The sequence below is a fragment of the Loxodonta africana genome, chromosome 21, assembly GCF_030014295.1.
Source record: "Loxodonta africana isolate mLoxAfr1 chromosome 21, mLoxAfr1.hap2, whole genome shotgun sequence".
Taxonomy (NCBI): domain Eukaryota; kingdom Metazoa; phylum Chordata; class Mammalia; order Proboscidea; family Elephantidae; genus Loxodonta; species Loxodonta africana.
In genome coordinates, this window is record NC_087362.1 from 44,670,795 (window position 1) to 44,689,061 (window position 18,267).

The window sequence follows — 18,267 nt, forward strand, 5'->3', positions numbered from 1 at the left end:
AAGAGTTCACACCAGTATTACTAAAACTATTTCAGAGCATAGAAAAGGAAGAAGTATTCTTGAATTCATTCTATGAAGCCAGCATACCCTGGTACCAAAGGCAGGCAAAGACAACACACACAAAAAAAGAAAATTACAAATGAATATCTTTCATGAATACAGATGCAAAAATTTTCAACAAAAATCTATCCAACAGAATTCAGCATTTTATCAAAAAGAATAATACACCTCAAACAAGTGGGATTAACACTAGATTTTTTTATGCAAGGATGGTTCAACACTAGAAAATCAATCAATGTAATCCACCACATAAATAGAACAAAAGAAAAGAATCATATGACCATCTCAATTGATGCAGAAAAGGCATTCGACAAAGTCCAACACCTATTCCTGAGAAAAACTATCAATAAAATAGGAATAGAAGGGAAATTCCTCAAAATAATTAAGGGCATCTATACAAAAACAAACAGCCAACATCATTCTCAATGGAGAGAGGCTGAAAGCACTTCCCGTGAGAATGGGAACAAGACAGGTATGCCCTTTATCACCACTCCTATTTATCATTGTGCTGGAAGTCTTAGCTAGAGCAATAAAGCAAGAAAAAGAAATTAAGGTCATTCAAATTGGAATGGAAGAAGTAAAACTATCCCTATTCACAGCTGATATGATTCTATACACAGAGAATCCCAAAGATTCTACAATAATACTACTGGAACTAACAGAAAGATTTGGCAGAATAGCAGGATACAAGATTAACAGATAAAAATCAGTTGGATTCCTATACATTAACAATGAGAACTTCGAAAAGGAAATCAGGAAAACAATACCATTTATAATAGCCCCTAAAAAGATAAAATACTTAGGAATAAATCTAACAAGGGATGTAAAAGATCTATACAAAGAAAATTACAAAACACTCTTGAAAGAAACCAAGAGAGACCTACATAAATGGAAAAACATACCATGCTCGTGGATGGGAAGACTCAACACTGTAAAAACGTCAAATCTACCCAAAGAGATATAAAAATATAATGCAATCCCAATCCAAATACCAACAGCATTCTCTAATGAGAGAGAAAAACTAATCATTAACTTTATATGGAAAGGGAAGAGGCTCTGGATGAGCAAATTATTATTGAAGAAAAAGAACAAAGTAGGAGGCCTCACACTACCTGATCTCAGAACCTACTACACAGCTACAGTAGTCAAAACAGCCTGATACTGGTACGACAGGCACATAGACCAAAGGAACAGAATTGCAAACCCACCCATCAACAGATGAATGGATAAACAAACTATTGTACATACACACAATGGAATACTATGCAATGATAAAGAACAATGATGAATCTGCAAAGCATCTCACAACATAGATGAATCGGGAGAGCATTATGCTGAGTGAAATAAGTCAATCACAAAAGGACAAATATTGCAGGAGACCACTACTATAAAAACTCACGAAAAGGTTTACACAAAAAAAGAAACAATCCTTGATGGCTGTGAGGGAGGGGAGGGGTAGGAGGGAAGAACACTAAATAGACAATAGGTAAGTGGTAACTTTGGTGAAGGTTAAGACAGTTCATAATACTGGGGAGCCAGCACAACTTGTCTTAGGAAGGTCATGGAAGCTCCATAAATACATTCAAACTCCCTGAGGAACCAAATTACCAGCTGAGGGCTCTGGGGACTACGGTCTTGGGGAACATCTAGCTCAACTGGCATAACATATTTTATAAAGAAAATGTTCTACATCCTACTTTGGCAAGTAGCGTCTGGGGTCTTACAAGCTTGCGAGCGGCCATTTAAGATACTCTACTGGTCTCACCCCATCTGGAGCAAGGGGGAAAGAAGAAAACCAAAGACACAAAGGAAAGATTAGTCCAAAGGATTAATGGAACACAACTACCACAGCTTCCGCCAGACTGAGTCCAGTACAACTAGATGGTGCCCAGCTACCACTACTGACTGCTCTGACAGGGATTACAACAGAGGGTCCTGGACAAAGCTAGAGAAAAATGTAGAACAAAATTCTAACTCACACACACACACAAAAAGACCAGACTTACCGGTCTGACACAGACTGGAGAAACCCCAAGAATATGGACCCCAGACACCTTCATAGCTCAGTACTGAAGTCACTCCTGAGGTTCACCCTTCCGCCAAAGATTAGACAGGCCCATTAAACAAAACCAGACTAAATGGGCACACCAGCCCAAGGGCAAGGATGAGATGGCAGGAGGGGACAGGAAAGCTGGTAATGGGGAACCCAAGGTCGAGAAGGAGAGAGTATTGACATGTCGTGGGGTTGGAAACCAATGTCAGTATGGAAACCAATTAATACAGTATGTGTATTAATGTTTAATGAGAAACTTGTTTGCTCTGTAAACCTTCATCTAAAGTACAATAAAAAATTAAAAAAAAAAAAGAATTGAGAACCCAGACATAAATCCATTCACCTATGGTCAGCTTGTCCTTGACAAAGGACCAAAGTCCATTAAATGTGGAAAAGACAGTCGTTTTAACAAATGGTGCTGGCAAAACTGAATGTTCATCTGTAAAAAAATGAAACAGGACCCATACCTCACACCATACACAAAAACTAACTTAAAATGGATCAAAGACCTAAATACAAAATCTAAAATGACAAAGACATAAATATAAAACCTAAAATGACAAAGATTGTGGAAGAAAAAATAGGGACAAAGCTAGGGGCCCTAATAATAAAAAAAAAAAAAAAAAAGAGGGGCCCTAATACATGGCATAAATTCAATACAAACCATAAATAACAATGCACAAACACCAGAAGATAAACTAGATAACTGGGAGCTCCTAAAAATTAAACACTTATGTTCATCAAAAGACTTCACCAAAAGAGTAAAAAGAGAACCTAGAGACTGGGAAAAGGTTTTTGGCTACAATATATCTGACGAGGGTCTAATCTCTAAAATCTATAAGATACTGCAACACCTCAATAACAAAAAGACAAGTAATCTAATTAAAAAAAGGGCAAAGGATATGAACAGACACTTCACCAAAGAAGACATTCAGGCAGCTAACAGACACATGAGAAATTACTCAGGATCATTAGCCATTAGAAAAATGCAAATCAAAACTATAATGAGATACCATCTCATCCTGACATTACTGGCACAAAAACAAACAAACAAACAAACAAACAGAGAATAACAAATGTTGGAGAGGTTGTAGGGAGATTGGAATTCTTATGCACTGTCGGTGGGAATGTAAAATGGTACAGCCACTATGCAAAATGATACAGCAGCTCCTTAAAAAGCTAGAAATAGAAATATCATATGATCCAGGAATCTGACACCTGGGAATACATCCTAGAGAAATAAGAGCTGTCACACAAATAAACTTATGCACATCCATGTTCATTGTGGCATTATTCACAATGGCAAAAAGATGGACACAAAGTAGGGGCCTACCAACAGATGAATGGATAAACAAATTATGGTACATACACACGATGGAGTACTACGCAATGATAAAGAATAATGATAAATCAATGAAACATCTCACAACATGGATGAATCTGGAGAGAATTATGCTGAGTAAAATAAGTCAATCACAAAAGAACAAATAGTGTATGAGACCATGATTATAAAAACCCAAGAAAAGGTTTACACACAGAAAAAAAAAAAACTTTGGTGGGTGAGAAGTCACTAACTAGATAATAGGTAAGTGTTAACTTTGGTAAAAGGAAAGACAACACACAATATAGGGGAAGTTAGCACAACCTGACCACAGCAAAGCCATAGAAGCTTCCTAGATACATCCAAACACCTTGAAGAACCAAGTTACTGGGGCTGAGGACTGGAGATCACGGTCTCAGGGGATATCTAGGTCAATTGATATAACATAGCTCATAAAGAAAATGTTCTCCATTCTACTTTGGTAAGTAGTGTCTAGGGTGTTGAAAGCTTGCAAGCAGCCATCTAAGATACATCTATTGGTCCCATCATGTATGGAGCAAAGGAGAATGAAGAAAACCAAAGACACAAGGAAAATATCGGTCCAAAGGACGAATGGATGACATGAACCACAGCTTCCACCAGCCTGACCCCAGAAGAACTAGATGGCGCCTGGCTACCACCACCAACTGCTCTGACAGGGATCACAATAGAGGGTCCCAGACAGAGTGGGAGAAATATGTAGAACAAAATTTAAATTCATAAAAAAAGACCAGACTTACTCCTCTGACAGAGACTGGAGGAACCCCCAAGACTATGGCCCCCCGGCACCCTGCTCACTCAGAACTGAAGCCACTCCCAAAGTTCACCTTTTAGCCAAAGATTTAGGCAGGCCTATAAAACAAACAATAACACACATGAGGAATGTGTTTCTTAGTTCAACCATGTATACAAGACCAAATGGGTAACACCTGTCCAAAAGCAAAGACAAGAAGGCAGGAAAGGACAGGTAACCTGGACAAATGACCATGGGGAAGCTGGGGTATAAAGGGAAAGGGGGAGAGTACTGACACTTTGTGATGATTGCAACCAATGTTACAAATAGCTTGGGTATAAATTTTTGAATGAGGTACTAATTTGCACTGTAAACTGTCACCTAAAACACAACGAAATTAACAATAAAAAACTCAAAAAAAAAAAAAACTCAAGTAAACAAAAAAGGTACTGTCATTATCCCATGCCTTGGTGAAATGAAGTGACTTGCCCAAGGACTTAAACTGCGAGGTGGCACAGCTGTAATATGAACCCAAGCTAGTCTGACTCTGGAGTGTGGGTGCTTATAATCGTAATTGAAGTCGAATTGCGTTGTGGCTTATAGAACAGCCATGGCTTATTCTCACCTTGTGTGTGAAAGAGACAAAAATTAATGACCAAACAGGCTATCTTTTGCACTCCATGCCAGTGAGAAAGCAGATAAACAGGGAATGGCACATAAAGTTTCTCGGTGCTTGAAATCTGACCCAGTGGTTCCTTCTAAGACCATGAACTATGGCAGCAGAGAAGCAGGCTTATGTCAGCCACCTTGAACTGGGGCCCTGGGAGTAACTCACCTAAGAACAAGTCTGCCTCCCTGAGAGAAAGCAGTCTACTTATTAATAGCTGGACTTTCCCTTTTCAGAGGGTGTCCTTCAACATTCTGGCTGTATTGTACCCAGATGTTACCTATAGGAACTGAGTGCTCTTTGGCAGACAAAACTTACAGATGCTCCTTGCCCTTGATTTGGGCTCATATACACCTAGTGTTAATCATTCCTTGTCTAGGGTCAGGGATGAGTGGTCAAGAGTTCCTTTGGACTAGCTACTCTCTGCCTTTAATAACCTAAAACTACCTGAGCAAGAGTCAAACAAAATGGAGAAAGGGAAGAAGAGAACTGGAAGTGAGAAACTGAATTAGTTGGCTGCCCTACATGAAAAGATGAAGAGTCCTAATATCTATATAACATACCTCTTCTTGAGGTCTAGGAATGTAACCCTGAGTACCTTAGATTCTTTTTCTTCTCTCTGCCTGCCCTTTTATCTTCTGTCCCATGAGCTTCTCTTGCTAGCATTGCAGCAAAGAACAAAATGTACCATTTTCTCTAGAGTCTGACTTTGCTGCCACTAAATCACCTCATTGGTTTCTGAAAGGCATCACTGATTTCTTTAATGAGCTACTGCACTGAATATAAGTCTTCCCATTTACCTTGGATTCTTGCATAGTCTTCACTTATTTTTCTCTTTTTTCTTACAGTTAGAATTTTTTTGTCCCCACATCTTTAACCAAAAAACCAAACCAAACCCAGTGCCGTCGAGTTGATTCCAACTCATAGAGACCCTATAGGACAGAGTAGAACTGCCCCACAGAGTTTACAAGGAGCACCTGGCAGATTCGAACTGCTGACCCTTTGGTTTGCAGCCGTAGCACTTAAGCAGTATGCTACCAGGGTTTCCCCCAACATCTTTAAAAAAAAAAAAAAATTTTTTTTTTACTCCCGTAAATAGTCCTACATGTCTTTATACCCGAAGTTTAGCATCTCTCAGATGCCTTCTTTCCCATCTGATTACTTCTCACACTTAACTGTGTTTCATGCTGACCTTCCATGTTATACTTTCTTCCGTTCTTGTTAGATGTCAAGGAAATCCTTAGGCATTTAATACCTTTTCCTGAAATAAACCCTAAGTCATCTTTAAAGAAAAAGACAGAGACTAGAGAAGAAATCCTCAGCTGCAATCACAAGGAGAGAAGGTAAAGACAGTGGAAGACACTTTCCAAACTATCTACAGACAAAACGTGAAGTAGAAGGGAGGAGACAGAATAGGAGGAAAAAGATTTACATTTTTTATAAGAAAAAAGAAATAAAAAAAAAAAAAAGAACTTGCAGAATTGTGTAAATGCATTGGCTCAGTGATTGCAATTCCTGTAAGTACAGCGCAAACACTGAATTAGGGAATTGGTAGCTCTAGTGCAGAGTATGTAAACATTAATAGTAATTGCCTTGTCTTAAATGAAAAGCTAACCCAACTGGCCATATCTGAAACCTTCATTCAATCCATTTAGTCAATCCTTTATTCAATAGATAGTGCATGTTTTGGAGATTTACCTTTTTTTCGGCACTGTTCTGGGACTGAACACATAGTAACAAACAATTGAATACAACCTTGTCTTCACTAAACTTACAGTCAAAGGGCATGCTTTTCAGTTTATTTTTTTTAGATCTTTCAAATTAAAGAACTTGTCTAAGATTCTACAGGGTCCCATTTTATTTAATCCCTTTTTATGTATCCTGGAAAGGTTCAGCCATCCCAGTGAACATACTTACTTTGTCATTGTTCCTCAAAATCAGTGGAACTTCATAGACTTCACAGGGAGTATAGTTCTGAAATATAATTTCTGATGGAAAGGGTTGAAATAATGCCTGATCCAGGTCAATTCCTGAAAACTGCAGTTCAAAGAAGAAATTAATCATACAGTCACACAGTGGCAAGATTATTATTGGAAGGTAAGAAAATACTAGATAGACCTATGGACATTAAAACTAAAAACACAGGGCATATTCAAAAAAGGGCTAACCACTATAAATATTATTAGTTATAATTACTGATGATGTTAGTTTCATCAAATGCTTTAATATAAGAGAAAGTAGAAATTTTAGACCTCAATTTAAAAAAAAGGCCAATAAGAACACTAACCCCAAATTTCCATTTCTGATAATAGTGAATGTGGTAATTTGAACTAACTCCCCTACGATAATAACTAGAAAAGTTAATTCAACAAATATCCACCTGGAAGCACTGTACAGCTAACAAGACAGTGAATTACCAGCCAGAATCCAGGGCAAGACAGAGAACTGGGGTGGAAGATGGAGGTGGAAGGGAGGGTTTGTATAGAGTGAATACAGAGAATTGTACTACTTTCTTTCTATGTGCTTTAGATAGGGTGGTTGAGATCCTGAGCATTTCTGAAAGCCTAGCACGGTTAGGGAGACAGGGATTGGAGTCCAAGGCATGATCAAGGTAGGGACTTTGAAGGACTTCCCTCTCATTGGTCTGTGACGGAATATACCATAGAATAAGGATGAAATGGTGGCCGACTAGAAAACTGAAAGAAGAGAACATTATCACAAGGTCAAATAATTTCTATAATTACAAAATTTTACAACTACCAAAAAAAGCTTTGCAACAACCAAAAATTTGCAAATTAAAAAGTGACCAGGGATGAGTCAATAAGTTGTAAAAAATGAAAACCAACAGAAATGAGAGAGTAGAAACAGAGTGATATAATTCATACTTACTATACCACAGAAATAAAAGACAAAATTGAGGATTTGTACAGGGAAATGATAAAAAAAAAAGGTTCAAATGTAAATTCTACAACTTGAAATTATAAAAACTAAAATCAAGAGTTTAGTGGATATATTTAATATCAGATTAGCTATCACTAAAAAAAAAAATTGCTGATTTTGGAGATAGGCCAGAAGAAAATAGCCAGAATTATAAGTAGATTGAAAAAATGAAAGAAAATACAGAAGAGGGGTAAGATATATAGATGATACACAAAAAGGTCTGAAATACGTATAAATGAAGTCCCACAGGAGAGACTAGGCAGAAGCAATGTTTGATGAAATAATGGGAGAGAATTTTCTAAAACTGACAAAAGCATTAAGACACTGATTCAGGAAGTCTTACAAAATTAAACAGGATAAACAAAAAATCCATACCTAGGCACATAATTATAAGTCCACTGAAAAGAAAGGCAGAAAAAAAAAAAAAAAGCTGTACAAGAAACTAGAGAAAAACAGATATTTTAATTTCTAAGGAGCAAAAAATAGATTGATACCTGACTTCTCCATATAAACAACACAAATCAGATAAGAAGGCAGTGGAATAACTTTTTTTTAATACTGAAATAAAAACCTCTGCAGACACAGTATTGTTTACTCAGGGAAATTCCCTTCAAGAATGAAGTCAAAATAAGGAGATTTTCAGAGAGATAAAAATGGGAAAAAAAAATTGTCATCAACTTCTAAAGGAAATACCAAACAACATTCTTTATGGAGAAAGAAATTGATCTCAGAAGTTTGGACCTGCAGGAAGGAAAGCAGAGCAACAAAAGGGTGAATATGGGGGTTAATCTGAATGAATATGACCACATGAAACAAGAATAATATTAACTTGCAGAGTTCAAAATCTTTTACAGAATTTTTTTTTTAAGCACTAATAGCATATAAGTGAGGAGTAGGATAAAATGGAGGCCATGGGTTCTAACATCTTGCATTATGCAGGAAAAGGTTATGATAAGTCAAAAATGCATTCCACAATCTCTAGGGCAGCCACTTGTGGTAGTCATCAAATATTTCTGACTTCCTGCCCTTTAGGCATATGGCAGGATTGCACTTCCTCATTCCCTTTGAAATTGGGCATAGTCATGAGATTTGATTTGGCCAGTGAAATATGGAGCCCTGGTGATGCAGTGGTTAAGAACTTGGCAGCTAACCAGAAGGTTGCCAGTTTGAATCCACCAAACAATCCTTGAAAACCCTATGGGGCGGTTCTACTCTGTCCTATAAGGTTGCTATGAGTCAGAATTGACTTCTGTTTTTGGTTCAGTGAAATATGAGTGGAGGGACATATGACACGTCAAGGTAAAAGCTTTAAAAGTCAGTATGTAATTCACCATGTTCCCTCCTGCTGCAGTGATTTTAGAGGTGTCTGTTGAGATGAGTAACTATTTTTTATGGACTAAACCCATACATTTGTTATGAAAAACAAGCCAGAATAGACAAGAAATACCTACTTTAATAAACAATTCTCCCTTCTTTCTTTCTAGTGATGATACCTCAGGTAGGAAGAGACTGCTTGTTATGGTAAGAAGATAACTTAATTGGACTTGGCTAATGTAGTTTTGGGAACCCCGGTGGCACAGGGGTTAAGAGCTATGGCTGCTAACCAAAAGGTCGGCAATTTGAATCCACCAGGCAGGTGCTCCTTGGAAACCCAATGGGGCAGTTCTACTCTGTCCTGTAGGGTCACTGTGAGTTGGAATCAACTCGATTGCAATGCGTTTGGTTTATTTTTTTTTAATGTAGTTTTTGGACTTACTCCTAACTTGTAAACAATAGTGTCAAGTAGTGTCCAGAAGTAGCTAAGAAAGAAGTATGACTAGTCAAAAGGCACTTTAAATGAGGTTTACCTTCATTAATTGTAATTTTCTCCATACCAAATCACAGGTATCAAGATCAACGGAAGTAGAAAGGAGGGTATAAAACTAATCCAAAAATGGATTATTAGTTCGCCATTTAGTGGCTTTAGAATGTTCACATTGTTCCAGGGCCTACTTTATATGCAAATATGACAGGAAGCAGCTACCTTTTGATGTGTTGTTTCCCCCATATCTAGAAGTTCAATGATCTGTGGTCGGCACATCACATGGGTATTTGCCAGTCTCTGCTCTGTGGTAAGGGACATTTCCTTCAAGTACTCAGAGGGCGTCAGCTAGAATTTAAAACAAGAGCCAAAGATTCACAAATGATTACACACTAAAAAAGTATTTTCATAAGTGCCTGTAATGAATAATTTGTGTCTGCAGCTTTCAGAATAATTCAAGAATGTCACTAAATTCCCTCATAAAATATTTAAAAACAACTCAATTATACAAGGTAAATACCCATGCATTTCTAAGCCCCATTAACTTGTAATGACAGGTGGTGGCTGTTTCCTTACGATTTTGAAGGAATCACATAAAAGAGCCTGAGGCGGGGGGGGGGGGCGGAGAGAGGAGGGGGAATGAAGAGATTACATTACATTTAGCTTAAAATGCTAAATTCCTAAAATTATGGACTTCAGAGCTAAGAAGTTTGAAATATTTCTATTTCTCAACTGAAGTTAAAACATGCAAGCAAAGTTACTGGGTTTAGCTATCATGTTACGTCAGGTTAAAAAGAGACCTTATAAAATGTAAAAGATTAGGAATAGTGATTGTACTGCACAGGAATGAGTCTGAACTTCTTAGAAATCACAAGAGCACATGTAGACCATTTTAAAAGAGCTCCAAATCAATCATCAAATCCAGCAGCCAGTCATATTTATATACCCAAATAAGAACACAATATGCTTTTAATATTTTCTAATGTTATGAGGAAAAAAATGTAATCTATCATTTAAATAAAACTAACCCAAAAAGAAATTAGGTAGCCAGAAACAGTAATTTACTTATTGTTGTTCTAGAATGTTCACATTGTTCTAGGGCCTATTCTATATGCAAGGAGATTATTATCATTGGTAACAACATAATGCTTAAGTATGTGCCAAGACTTTTCAAAACATTCAGAGATATATAATTTAGCTGATTCATTCTGCCTCAGGTTAAAGCCAGTGTTCTTCAAAAATGCTTATTTCCCTACAAATTTAATTTCTGTGATTGAGTACATTAAAATGAAGACATATTTCTAATATAGCTTTCAACTTGGTTTTTAAATTCTATTTGATGGGAACCCAGATTAGAATAATAAAATTTTAAGACATATTGTCTGTGTTACGATTACAAGCAAAAAACTCAGGAGTAATTTTAAATATGCAACCACCATCACCACAAAAGAGAATTACGACTGATTTTATTTTTCTAATCAGAATGCAACTTAAGACCAGAATTTAAAATGAACTGAATACTATCACTGGCACTGTCAAATTTTACAAATATTTTCTATAGCATGTGGTTCATAATTTTGTTCTCACCAAATTATTATAATTCATTACAAACATAATTTTTTTATTTTAAAGAAGAGAAAAATGTCTTTTTCCTAGATGCCACAGTCATTATTTTCATGCTGCATGAAACATACAAACAAAAATAACTCTTGCCAATCAACAAGGTAATAAATTATTAGCCTGAATCATATGAAATTTCCAATATTCAACCTACAAATAGTTTTTGAACTACACAAGTTACAGTTTCACATGGTTCAACCAAATATTTAGAAAACCTTAATTGTTTGTGTGATCTTTTTCCAACGACTAACTGAAGCAATTCAAGCCTCTACTTTGAAGCATGTATATAATTTCATAAACTTCTCAGGCTTTCAGAGGGCCTATGCTCTGCAGCAAGCTATCATGTTAACTAAATTCATATTAATCAGTCAGTAATTCTCTGATTGATATTCTGAGAATGCCAAGTAGCAACTGTCATTCTCCTGAAGAGGCTGCATTAAGTATTTCACATAGTAATTCTCTGATATATTACCATTCTGTTTGCTTCTTCTTCTGTAACCAGCTTTGGACTCAAGGGTGGCAAAACCTTGCTTTGGAATTCTTTAAGCATTTTGACTAACCCCATCTGAACAGCCCCCATGGACTTCTCAAGTCTGCTGCTTCTCATTTTTAGTTATTTTCTTGGCTTACCTAGGAGTGGGGGAAAAAAAAGTTTTAGAACAAATACAGTTAATTCCTGAATACAGGTCACAAATTACTGAATTCTAAGCTTTTCCAAAAGTGGAAAGGTTTAGAAAATACTGATCTTCAAAAATACATCAAATACTTAGAACAAACATGTTAATAAAAAGGAGTCCATTACACCTGACTAGTCTAGATTTAGCCTTATCCCAAATCTCAGAATTCATTTTAGGCAGACCCTAGGATAAACTTAGGAACCAGACATAGAAATACGGGCATTTCTTGCTTTTTGCAACCTTTGTTGTTTCAGTGAGATAAAATAAATAAATTAAATACTGCTACTTTATCTGCTTATTTGACAGTTCTCTATGATGATACACAATTCTCCAAAGAGAATAACCACCAGGCTTCAGGCCTCCACAGCAGGGCAGAGACTCAAAAGGGCAGCATGATATAGGGAAAAAGAAGTTTCGGAAAAATGTCTGAAGTTTATAGTCATAGAATCAGCCATTAAGTAGCCTCCCAATATCTCCAATCGAGGAAATATGACCTCTCCCTTTTCCATATCCTTCCTCAGACTTCTGGCAGGATACTTGAAACTCCAGGGACCAATTTATGACTCAGTAGGGATTTTTATTTCCATTAATACATTCATAGCAGGCTAGGTTATTCAGAACAACTCTAATGAAGAAAAAAAAAAAACTAAAAATACTTGATAATATGACACATAAAAAAACCTATCACTGAGAGGAGCCAAGATCGCGGCTTAGTCAGACACACCACACCATCCATCTACAGCAAAGACCCGAGAAACCAAGTGAAAGAGATGCAGGTAAGAAGCCTGGAACCCTGATCTTCAAAAAGGAAGGATAAAGAACTGAATCGAACACTGACAGGAAATAAAAATTGGAAGAACACAGCAAAAGAAGAGTGACAAGGAGTGAAGAGGCTCTACAGCTGTTCCAGCTCAATGTGGTCATCTTGAGACAAAGCCAGTAGTGACTCCAGGTGAGGAGCACAGGAAGGCAATTTCATGGCATTCCCATAAGAGACAGAGAAACTGAATAAACATACCCAGAGATAAACAAGGTGAGTGGATCATGATCTGGATCTAAGGAAGGAAAACACAGAAAGGAGGGTGAGAATTTCAGGGATCCTGTAATCTACAGAACAGGGAGGGCACCAAGATCCAGAGTCAAGTTTATGCAAGACAGGTGGTCCATGACCTCCAGGGTAGGTGGCGTGCATGAGGCAGTGGATTGGCAGGAGGTCCCCCACCAAACTAGGCTCTGAGTGCCCCCCTCCTTGCAACTGGTTGGGGGCAGGTCCCAACTGCTGGCTGCAGTGGATGGGTAGTGCCTGGGCACCCACATCTGCTAACTGAAGGGGCGCAACCCCCCTTCCCCCACCCTCCTGATCAGAAGCATCAGAGGGTCCCATAACCTTGCCATACTCCCCAACTAGAGACCATAAGATCCTCCTTCTCCCCCCTAAGCCAGCCTCATCTGCCATCTCTCCACCCATCTGAAGAGCGGCAATAAGTGTGCTCCCACAAACTCACCCGCCAGCAACTTACCCTCCCACTTGGTGAGTGGCAGCAACCATGTGATTGTGCATATGTCTGTCCCCTCACCCGCCACCCACACCCCTCCCAAACTGCTGAGTGGCAGCAACTGCGCAACCATGCATGGGCACCCACCCATCACCAACCCCTGACTTTGTTAATGGTGGCTACCACGCGCCCCCATGCTCACCTGCCTGACAAACACTCCACCTGGCCTGGCAAGAGACAGTGGCCGTGCAAGCATGCCCACCAGTCATCCACTCCTCCCCAAACCAGCAAGCAGCAGCAATTGCCTGCCTGGCACCAACCCTCCGTCCCCTGAACTGGCGAGCAGTGGTGATTGCGTGACTGCGCGCACGTTATCCACCCACCAATCACATCCCAACCCCCAACTCAGCAAGCAGCAATGACCATGTGCCTCTGTACTCACCCACTTGCCACACATCCCACCCAGCCTGGAGACTAGTGGTGGCCTCATGAATGAGCATGCACTTGCCTGCCCCACACCCCACTTCCTGACCTGGTGAGTGGCAGTGACCACATCCCCCACTCAGCCACCACACTCACCACACCTGCCTACCACCCACTTGGCAAGTACCATTACCCACTCCTGTGCCACTGGATTGACAACAGACAGCAGCCAATGCCTGCCCAGCCAGCTCTCAGTTGCCCTGCATGACCAGCAAATAGAGACTCATGCTCACACTCTCAGCCACTGCCCCACCCACCTAGAAACAGATGATAAGCGTTCCAGTGCTGCCAGACTAGTGACCAGAGCAGCACGCCTCCCCCGCCCGCCCAGATATATCAAAAGAAAACAAAACAAAACAAAAGGATGAAACATACAATCAATAAACAAATATACTAACACTTTAATACCTCAGAGACAACAGACAATATCAATTCACATAAAGAAGTAGGACAAGATTGCTCAAGCAAGTGACCAAAATAAAGGGCCAGAAAAACCTTCCTGAGGAAGAAATGGTAATGAAACTACTTGATAAGGAATTCAAAAGACATATATATAATACCCTCCAAGAGATCAAGGAAAACACAGACAAAACCAAAAAAATACAGAAAAACTCTAGAAGAATTCAGGAAAACAAAACAAGAATAAAATGACAAAATAAATAGACAATTAGAAATTGTACAAAAACAGCAACTAGAAATCCGAAAGATTAAAAATAAAATTTCAGAAATAGATGACTCAGTGGAAGGATATAGGAGTAGAAGTAGAAGTAGAGTGGAAGGTAGAATAAGAGAAATAGAGGACAAACCCCTTGATACTAATTTGTAGAACATTCAGAAAAAAGAATGAAGAAAAATGAATAAAACCTAAGCGTTATGTGGGACATTATCAAGAGAAATAATTTACGTGTGATAGGAATTCCAGAATAAGAGGAGTTCAAAAAAAAAAAAGCAGAGAGAAAATTTTTGAATATTTGCTGGTAGAAAACATCCCTAATATCATGAAAGACAAGAAGATATCCATACAAGAAGCTCAACAAATGAACCCCATACAAGATAGACCCCAAAAGAAAATCACGAAGACATATCATAATCAAACTTTGTAAAACCAAAGACAAAGAATCTTGAGAGCAGCTCGGGGAAAATGAAACATCACCTACAAAGAGGAATCAACCAAACCAACCTTACGTGAAATATTAAAAGGAGTTCTTTGATCAGAGAACCAACAACATCAGACAACAACCTGAGACTAAGACACATGACATCACCTAGAAACTAACCAAGACAAAGAATTCTCAAAAATAAAGCAACAAGACCAAAAACAGGGAACTAGAGACATCAATCTGTAAACTACAACAATTTCAAAACAAAAAGGGGGAAAAAATGGTGTAGTTACAGAACTTCTATATGCAGACGAAGCCAGGATGATATCAAGATATAACACATGTTTTAAACTTAGGAAGATAAAGTTAAATCTCAGGGTAACCACAAAGAAAATTAATAAACATACCAAAAGAAAACCTAAAGACTCAGTAACTAAAAAATCAACAACAATAAAGGAAATGAAAAGAAACTCCATAAACAAGAAGAACTCAGTACAGAAAAGTAAGCAGAACAACAACAAAAAAACCATTAACACCACAAAAAAGCACAACAATATGACAGCAGCAAATTCATACCTATCGATAATCACACTGAATGTAAATGGGTTAAATGCACCAGTCAAAGAGACAGAGAGTAACAGAATGGATTAAAAAAAACATGGTCCATCAATATGTTGCCTACAAGAGACACAATTTACAGACACAAAAATAAAAATAAGCCAAAAATCAAAGGATGGAAAAAAATATATCAAGCAAACACTAACCAAAAAAGAACAGAAGTGGCAATATTAATCTTTAATAAAATAGACCTTAAAGCAAAAATCCAACATAAGAGACAAGGATGGGCACTATAAAATGACTAAAGGGTCAATTCGCCAGGAGGACATAACCATAATAAATATTTAGGCACCCAATGACAGGGCTCCAAAATACATAAAACAAACTCTAACAGAAAAGAGAAACAGATAATTCCACAATAATAGTAGGAGACTTGAACATACCACTTTCAACGAAGGACAGAACAACTAGAAAAAAAAACAACATAGATACAGAAGATATAAACATCACAATCAAGCTAACTCGACCTCACAGACGTATACAGAACACTCCATCCGAGGGCAGCACTGTACAAATTCTTCTCCAACAGACATGGATCACTCTCCAGAATAGACCATATTTTAGACCACAAAGCAAACCTCAACAAATTTGAAAATATCAAAATAATATAAAGCATCTTCTCAGATTGCAACACTATAAAATTAGAAATCAATAACAGGAAGAACAAGTAAAAAAATCAAATATATGGAAACACAATAACACCTTTCTTAAAGAACAATGGGCAATAGAAGAAATAAAAAATGAAATTTAAAAAATCCCTAGAATCAAACAAGAATGAAAACACAACACACCAAAACTTGTGGTATACAACAAAAGCAGTGCTCAGAGGTCAGTTTATAGCAATAAACGCACACATCAAAAAAGAAGAAAGGGCCAATATCGATACTGTAATACTACAACTAGAACAAAAAGAAAGAGCAGCAAAAGAAGCCCACAGCTGCCAGAATAAAGGAAATAATAAAGATCAGAGCAGAAATAAATGAATCAGAAAACAGAAAAACAAAAAGAATCAACAAGATCAGAAGTTGGTTCTTTGAAAACATCAACAAAATAGACAAACCACTGGCCAAATTGACAAAAAGATGCAAATAACCCAAATAAAAAATGAGATGGGTACATTACAACAGAACCAACTGAGACTAAAAAAAAACCAAAAAAAAGATCATAAAAGATTATGAAAAATTATACTTCAACAAATTTGAAAACCTAGAAGAAATGGACAAATTTCTGGAATCACACTACCTACCTAAACTAACACAAACAGGTAGAAATTTGAACAGACCCACAACAAAAGAAGAAATTGAAGAGGTCATTAAAAAAAAAAATTCCCAACAACAACAAAAAAGTCTTGGCTCGGACAGATTCATGGGAGAATTCTACCAAACATTCAGAGAAGTGCTATGACCAACACTATTCAAGCTATTCCAGAACAGAAGCAGAAGGAATACTCCTGAATTCATTCTATGAAGCCAGAATAACCCTGATACCCAAACCAGGCAAAGACACCACTAAAAAAGTAAATTATAGACCAACATCCCTCATGAATATAGATGCAAAAATTACCCCCCCCAAAAAATGCAAGGATGGTTCCACACTAGAAAATCAATCAACGTAATCTACCACATAAATAAAACAAAGAACAAGAATCACCTGATGATCTCAATCGATACCGAAAAGGTACTTGACAAAGTCCAACACCCATTCTTGATAAAAATTCTGAGAATAGGAATAGAAGGGAAATTCCTTAACGTAATTAAGGGCATATATATATATATATTTATACAAAACCAACAGTCAACATTATTCTCAGTGGAGAGAGACTGAAAGCATTCCCCTTGAGAATGGGAACCAGACAAGGGTGCTCTTTATCATCACTCTTACTCAATATTGTACTGAAGTCTTACCTATAGCAATAAGGCAAGAAGGGGAAATAAAGGGCATACGAATTGGTAAGGAAGAATTAAAACTATCCCTATTCACAGATGATGTGGTCATATATGTAGAAAATCCTAAAGACTCCACAAGAAAGCTACTGAAACTACCAGAAGAATTCAGCAACGTGTCAGGGTACAAGATCAACATACGAAAATCAGTTGGATCCCTCTACACCAGAAAAGAGAACCCCTAAAGGGAAATTAGGAAAACAGTATCATTTACAATAATCCTCACAAAGTACTTAGGAATAAAACTAGAGATGTAAAGGACTTATACAGAGAAAACTACAAAACACCAACATAAGAGACCTACACAAATGGAAAAACATGCCATGCTCATGGATAGGAACACAACGTTATGAAAATGTCATTACTACCCAAAGTGATCTACAAATATAATGAACACAATCTGGATCCAACAACATTCTTTATTGAGATGGAAAAATTAATCACCAACTTTATATGGAAAGGAAAGAGGCCCCACATAAGCAAAGCATTACTGAAGAAAAAGAACAAAGTAGGAGGCCTCACGTTCCCTGATCTCAGAACCTACTATACAACTATGGTAGTCAAAACAGCCAGGTACTAATACAACAACAGACACACAGGCCAATGGAACGAAATTGAGAGCCCAGAATTAAATCCACTCACCTATGGACAACTTATCTTCGACAAAGGGTTGAACTTCATTGAATGGGGAACAGAAAGTCTCTTTAACAACTGCT

General features: G+C 37.7%; 1 protein-coding gene across 1 annotated transcript in view; it reads right to left on the bottom strand.

The window, feature by feature from the left end:
• Positions 1-12,440, bottom strand: part of HYDIN (HYDIN axonemal central pair apparatus protein) — a 402,907-nt gene extending 390,467 nt beyond the window's left edge. The window contains exons 1-3 of the mRNA XM_064273799.1: positions 11,707-12,440; positions 9,837-9,962; positions 6,791-6,910 (exon numbers count right to left, since the gene is read on the bottom strand). Coding sequence (XP_064129869.1) covers positions 6,791-6,910; positions 9,837-9,962; positions 11,707-11,841 — 381 coding nt within the window. The 5' untranslated portion in view covers positions 11,842-12,440. The remainder of the gene's footprint in view (positions 1-6,790; positions 6,911-9,836; positions 9,963-11,706) is intronic.
• Positions 12,441-18,267: the final 5,827 nt, after the last annotated feature.